At 38.7% G+C, this 7,366-nt stretch overlaps 1 protein-coding gene across 1 annotated transcript in view; it reads left to right on the top strand.

The window, feature by feature from the left end:
• Nucleotides 1-2,354: 2,354 nt before the first annotated feature.
• The window catches only part of LOC118326001 (syntaxin-binding protein 1-like), a gene marked incomplete at its 3' end in the record, with an annotated part of 27,183 nt that continues 22,171 nt past the window's right edge, over nt 2,355-7,366 (top strand). Inside the window, 1 exon segment of the mRNA XM_035658884.1 lies at nt 2,355-2,453. Within this exon segment, the coding sequence (XP_035514777.1) occupies nt 2,417-2,453 (37 nt within the window). The 5' untranslated portion in view covers nt 2,355-2,416.

Raw genomic sequence — 7,366 nt, forward strand, 5'->3', positions numbered from 1 at the left:
GTTACACACTGGACTTTTAATGTGTAATGTGTAACCATTCAGATATTTTTGAAGGGGACTGGAATGCGTCACAAGCCACTGTGGTCTCCAACAGGCCACACCTTTTCAATAGTGTGGAAATGTATCTCTCTCTTTGAATAAAACCAGGTTTTTGTGTTATTTACGGCAGTCACATGGCACAATAAACAGCAATCAGATAAACTCAATGTAGTTACTCCTCCTAAAAACCCAGACATTCAACCAAAGATTGCCAGTATAAGAAGATGAATAACTACATTTTAAAATTCTACAATTTAAAAAAAGCCCTCAGTAGGAGGTCCATGGCTCATTTTTACTCTTGGACCCCCCATGGGTTAAAGTTTGTGGCCCTGCTGCAACAAATACTGCAATTTACCTCAACATCAAACCGGTACATCAATACACTCCATTGGGCCTCTCTGAAAACTCTACATGTATTAGCGCATTATTTCTGTGTTAAGGTTGGAATCAGGAATCTGTGAAACAATACACGGCTTAGAGAAACACTGTGGACACAAGTTTGCCAAGGAGTGAGAGCTCTTTGTTTTCTCCTCCTCTCATTTAAAGAACTGGTGCGTTTACTTCTCCTCTGCTGCCCTCTCATGGACAGCAAACCCAAAAGTCACCTTGTTAGTCCTCACTAAAGGCTTCTGTCATATCTCTGTGGACCCCAGGGGGTAGTTCTTATTATTCCACTCTGCTCTACAACTTCCTTTCATCCATTTCTAACCCCTCCTCTGCTGCAGACCTTAGATCCTCTTCCAACAGCTGCACCATAGAACCATTATATCTATACCTCGGACACACTCTGAATCAGCTTATTGTGCCTTCAGTCATTCTGGTCCCACTGTCTGGAGTTCTCTACCACATCAACTGCTGCAGCAGTGTACCGTTTTTCACAAGCTTTTAGTTTTTTATTTCAATATAATGGCTTCTGTCACCCTTTTTGGCACAGCAAGTCAGACTGACTATCAGGCACTGAGTTTAAGGTTTTGTTGTCTTCAAAATAAAAGACCATAAACAATAGTCTGTTGTGAGTATGCCTGTTGCCTGTATTTAGCAGCAAACCTGCAGCCTCATTGAATGGTGTTAAAAAGCCAGATCTAAGGAGAGCTCCAAATATAAGGCCCACCAAAATGTCTGAAAGATTGTGAAACAAGTTTTTTGATCTGTATGAACATGTATGATCTAACTTAAACATGGCTCCAGTGACTGCTGTCAAGGTAAACAGCACAAACAGTACACAAGAAAATGCAGTTTGAAAACTCAGTTTCACTCCTCATTTTTCAATTTCCTCACAGTATAAGTTGTATTTCATGTAAATTATGTTCTCAGTATATAAGGTATTGCATACATACAACCTATTATATTTGTTATTGTAGATGCAAGGAGAAAATAACGTTATTTTCTGCTCACCTTATTAGATTTACATGTGTGGTTGCATGTCCCTATCTTGCTGCAGTTGTATAAATATATATATATATATAGATGTACACACCCTAAATTGTTCTCTAAATTCCAAATGAGTCATTCATGTTTTCTTTTTTAATGTTTCATTTTATTGTGTTAAATAATCAAATAACCAGCATCACATTTACTGTTAATCGGGGATGCATCTCATTAGCCAAAATAAATAAAATTCAATTTATTAAGTCTTTAACACAGCCAAGCTATTTCACACGCAGCATATATGTGGCAAATTCATCCATTTTCATGCATTTCTTCTTTTAATATACTGTTTGTAAACATTCAATGTTAAATGGATGTTTTGTGGCATTTCAGTACCAAATAAACTGCTTGTATTCCCAGTGGAAGCTGCCAGGGCTTTTGGTCTGCATGGCTGCACAGACAGCTGATGTTGTATGTTTCTGTATGTGTTACAATGTGATGGCATGACGATGTCACATGAGGGGGCTCCTGTATTTAGGGTGTACCGGATCTTACAGTAAGGTGTTGAATTGTTAGTGGTTAAGAGATATTTGGGGGCTTTTCCAAGCAAATACTGATACATGTAATTGGTTGCAATTAAATCAGCATATATTTCTTCCTACCTTTAATGTGTCCATGTCACCCTTTTTTCATCCCATGGATATTTCTGTAGATCCGCCCCTGCACATGCTGATCCCTAGGTCAAACATGAACCTGGAACGTTTGTCTACTTGATTAAACACTCAGTGAGCTTTTGACTCAAATATTGTGCCACAGATTTATTATTTTACATTGTATTTAATATTATGTACTTATTTTACCAAAACCATTTCACTACTTTCTCAATTAAAGGCTTTTACTTTGTAATCAGTTGAAACGGAAGTGCGCAGCTTATTGTTAGGAGCCTGACATTAGTTGTGGCTCCGGTCAGTTTTCTGTGGAGAGCTGGACACGCAGCAGAGGGCTCATCATGGCACCACTTGGACTAAAAGCGATTGTTGAAGAGAGTAAGAACTGTTTATTTTATTCATTAGAATAATTTTTTTAAATTTTTTTATTGACATGTTGACATATCATTCATAGCTGATGTGATGGTTATTATTCCAAAGCCATGTAAAGTATTGTGTAGGCATAAAGAGCTGTTAACAAACATTCGTTGTGAGATATGAGTGCATGAGCTCGCATTATGTAACGTTTCTAATTATTAATGCTAATATACGACAGTGCAGCTCCTGGTGACACTTGGTTTTATTTCGGGAAGTTCGATGCGCAAAAGACGCACGGACACATCAGAGCAACGCGGCTCGCCAAGTGGTTATATCTCCAGAGTGAATGGTCAATGGGATGATTATACACATATGAAGTTGTGTATTGGTGTTTTGTTACACTTTGATGAAAGTGTCTGTCGTCCATTGTCCGGTTATTGGCGTTTGTCTTTGGTATGAGAGCACTGAGTCCTGGTTTGGTTAAATCCTGCCTCGCTAATCTTTGTGTGTGCGGATTAAGTGCTTTGACATCATTACCGGAGGAAGAGGAGAGATGCAGGAGGAAAGATCTGACAGCCAGTCACAACTAAAGAAGAGTTTGTTGTTACTGTCAGCTGTATGTCAACATCAGCAGCCCATTAGGAAACATTATTATTATAATGTAGATTGACAGACAGTGTCGGTGCTGTATGGTGTCGCCAACGGGACTCAAGATGTGCTTAGTGAGAAAAAAAGATCTTGACAGGAAACAGATGATTCCACCAGAGTGAAAACACTCGTTCCCATTGTGAACTATTTAATGCTACAGCTTCACATAGCTCATGGCTTTATTAATGGTTAAAGACCCCCTCCAGTCTGCTTGTGTGTCTTTCCACATTAAAATCCTTATAAAGTCATCTCCTCCCTGTACCTCATTAAAACGTCCAGAATCTCTGAATATGCAAATGTATTTCTAAAGTTGGCCTGGCTGGACACAAGATGTCCTCCTACTCCACTGTAAAGTCCTATGTCTCGCAGTGGATCCAAACTATCTGTGATGTCACAAACCCTGCTGGTAGGCCCCGCCCCTTGAGCATCACGCTGTAGGGACCTGGATTTTTGACTGGAGGGGGCTTTAAATGTATATATAAAATGTCAATAAGAACACATTCTGGGTGTCTAGGTTGTGTACTATTGCATTAGCAGCTGTTCATCCTTTATATTTGGCAATAATATAAATAGTATTGGTAATTAATCATCTTCTGTTGCCTAATTCTAGAGGATTGTTTGGTCAGAGGGAGTTTTTAGGACTTAGTAAACATTAATGAAGTTATTAGTTACAACTCATAAGCCCTTTAGATGATAGTCTGTGTGGTGTATGGCAACATGTCCCTTAGGCTATGTTCACACTGCAGGCAAAAGTGGCCCAAATCAGACTATTTTGCCCATATGTGACCCATATCTGATTTTTTATGATGAACAGCACAAATCCGATTTTTTCAAATCCGATCAAGGTCACTTTTATATGTGGTTCTAAATCGGATACATATCTGATATTTTTTCAAAGCGACCTCAGATTTCATCCGACTTTTACGTCATTGAGACAGACGTCACAATTCTGCGCTGGGGGAGGTGGGACGTGGCAATATCATAATGATCATCATAATTTTGTCGGCTCCGATTTCACAAATACTTTAAAATTGATACACACGCTGACATGTGTAGCATTCATGTTTACGTCTGTAAACACAGCATGCTGCGTGTGACGTCACATCTGTTTCTACGCATGCGGGTCACTACGGGGCCGTAGACTGTTCATACTGGAGTCTGATGGTGGTTGCATTTAAATTATAATGTGAACAACCACGCAAAAAATTTGTATCACAGAATAAAATTGTAACTGAGCAAAAAGAAAGGAAAATCAAGATATTTACAATCTAGATTGTATTTTCACACTAATCAGACTTATTTGAGTAGTTTGTAAGAATTAATTTTTCTGCAGTGATCAATGATTTCTGCTTGATGCAGACTGTTGAACAAATTCATGGTGATATCAATCAAGTGAAAATGGCTGAAATTTTAGTAAGAATCCATGATAAAGGTTAATTTTACTTGCAAAGTATAGACTGTATATTGTTGACTCAATATGAGGCATGTTAGGATAAATCATGTTTGCAGACAGCAGCAGTCAACAGATCTCCATCAAACAGGACATGTTCAATATTTTGCCTGTCAGAAGTTGTCGAGGGAACAGAGGTTCACTTGGCTCTGGTTGATGCAGAGCGGTTCCATCTGAACAGTCTGACAGTGAGGCAAGTTACTGCAAAGTAGGGTTGCACAATTAATCGCAATATTATCAAAATCACAATATGGCCAAGTGCCATATGCAAATCATAGAAGCTGCAAATATTTGTTTGACAAACAGTGTTATAATGAAGTACTGTAGTTCTGCAGAGATACCCTGACCTACAAATCTTGTTCTCCAGATTTGTTTGGTACAGACCCCAAAACATTTCACATCATGATGATTTTAATAATTTTTTTTCAGTGAAAATGTAATTTGTTATGCAAAAATGATAATTTCCATACTAATCGTGAATCATAATATGATCGCAATATGATGTTTTTACCATATAGTGCAGCCCTATGGCAAAATGATCAGTTTTCATGCTGATTTTTATTTGATCTCACAGTAGGAATAAAGGGAACCTAAAGACAAACTAAGACACAGCAGAATAAGAGGAGCTGTCCTCAGGTATCAAGAGTAGATTTGAAGTGATGACACTGTAAGATACCTGGACTAAAGGTACTTTGGCATTCCTGCAGCATGCAGTACTGTAGACATGGTTACTAAGAATGGACTTTACTGTGAAGCAGGAGACATCTTGTGTTTTTGTGAAGAGAAAAACACACATTATTGTTTCAAGCAGACTATCTGTATACATGTCTGGAGGGGATCTTGAAGCATCTTCCAGCTCATTGTTTTGTGTTTTATGGCCATCAACGCTACTGTTTTGGTTCAGTCTCTCATAAACCTTTAAGCTCCAGGTCTCGCTCCTGATAGAACAAATGGTTCTTTAGCTGCTCTGTGCTGCTGTGTGGTACTGAGCAGGGTGTGTACAGTGGGTTTATCAAAGATTTTCACTGTAAACAGCTGCTGCTGGAAACAGGGTAATAATAATAATAAAGTTGTCAGCCACAAAACCAAAACAAAGTCATAAAAGGGGCTAAAAAGGCTGGGTAGAGCTAAGAGGAACTGCAGAGTTGGGGATAATTCTGTGTGGGTTCATCACTGTGAGTAACACGGTTTGTAAGACACACTGTCATTTGATCCATTGTTCATTTAAAAATATTGATTAGTGCAGCTTAAAATCATCATGCAATGTGGTTCTACAGACACAAGCAACCTGAGCCTGACCTATTTAGAATCAGAATGGAATTCTGACTCAAATGGTTGTTTCCTAGAAATCAGAGTGAGTTCCTGACTACCCAGATGCTTAGTTTTTGAATTTGAATCTGTCCCATTAGGCTTTGAGTATCTGGAGAGTATCTCCAGAATAACACAGACTAGAGAGTTTTTACTAGACAAACATAAAACCCGAACCCAAGATCATAGATTTAATCCCCAGTTATGTTGCTTACAATGGCAATACATTACTATGGTGACCCAATACATCAAAGGGAGTGTTCTCTCACTGATCAGTATCAGCATGTAAAATAATAACAATGAATATTAAAAACATAACCAGGAACATAAGCAATTTGACGATCACAGACTGAATGCATGCTCTGCAAACCGGTGTTCAGGGTCCTATGCAGCCTGCTCTGCAAGCTCTTCCACAGCACCCAGCTCTAATGACGGGCTCTTTGGGCCTTAGAGCAGAAGTGAGAGTACTGGGTCAGACTTAATAATGGTGAACCTGATCAATGTCAGGGTTACACAAGGACAGATGATATAAGAATATTAGGATGTACCCTGACAGACAGGTGTGTCAGCAAAGATTTTTTTAATCAGTCTTTTGAACTGTCACACTGACACATTGGTCTGAATACAAAGGCCTAAAATCACCAGGATCATATTGCTCCTTTAGGACCTTATTTCTGTGAAGTCGTTCAGTATCTTGAAACCTGATGAAGTCCTTAAAATGAACACTCATAGCTGGATTTATTCCAATAGGGACTGTTTTCTGCTGTATTGTTACATCAGGCATGTCCCAGTATTAACATTTTGGCCAACAATATCGCAATATTAGTTTGGTTCCAGAACACTGAATCACCGCAGTATTACTGTTAATGTTGCAAAACAAAATGTCAATGTAGTCTGATTATCAGTTAAAGATTATACAAATGACAACCAGACTCAATAGACAAAACCAGTAATTTTACCATGCACATAGTTGGTACAATACACTTCAAAACCATCTTTGTTAGTCTTTCAACAGTCTTTCCAAGAACTCTGGTATACAAAATAAACCCTTACTTTCCTGAATTAGATGAGAAAATAGCTGTGAAACGGGCTGCTATAGCTTCCATGTGGCCATAAAAGTGTGTCCACTAACAATTGTTGTTTGTGCCACTGACCTCACTGAGGCTCATATTGTTGTTCTGTGTCTGACAGGTAGACCTTTTGTTTAACCAGAAGCAGCAGCACTATCGCTATTGCTCGCCACCAGACTCCATAGACAAAAATCTGACCTTGCGTCAAATCCTTAATTCACTGAAGATGATAAAAACTGTTTCAGTTCCTCTACTCAGCTGCACACAGAGCAGACCAGCTATGGAAACAAACCAGAGATAGTCCATTATATCTTTACATAGATAATAGTTCGGCATAACAAGGAATGAAGAGTCTAAAAAAATGTTCACTGCTAACCTGTTTAAGAGGGCAAAAAAAGACTAAATCAGAGGAAAGACACAGGTGTTACCAGTAGTACTAATTAGGTTCCATTGGGGTC

This window comes from Morone saxatilis, unplaced genomic scaffold (assembly GCF_004916995.1).
Source record: "Morone saxatilis isolate NCDOM2014 unplaced genomic scaffold, NCSU_SB_2.0 Contig16, whole genome shotgun sequence".
Classification (NCBI taxonomy): domain Eukaryota; kingdom Metazoa; phylum Chordata; class Actinopteri; family Moronidae; genus Morone; species Morone saxatilis.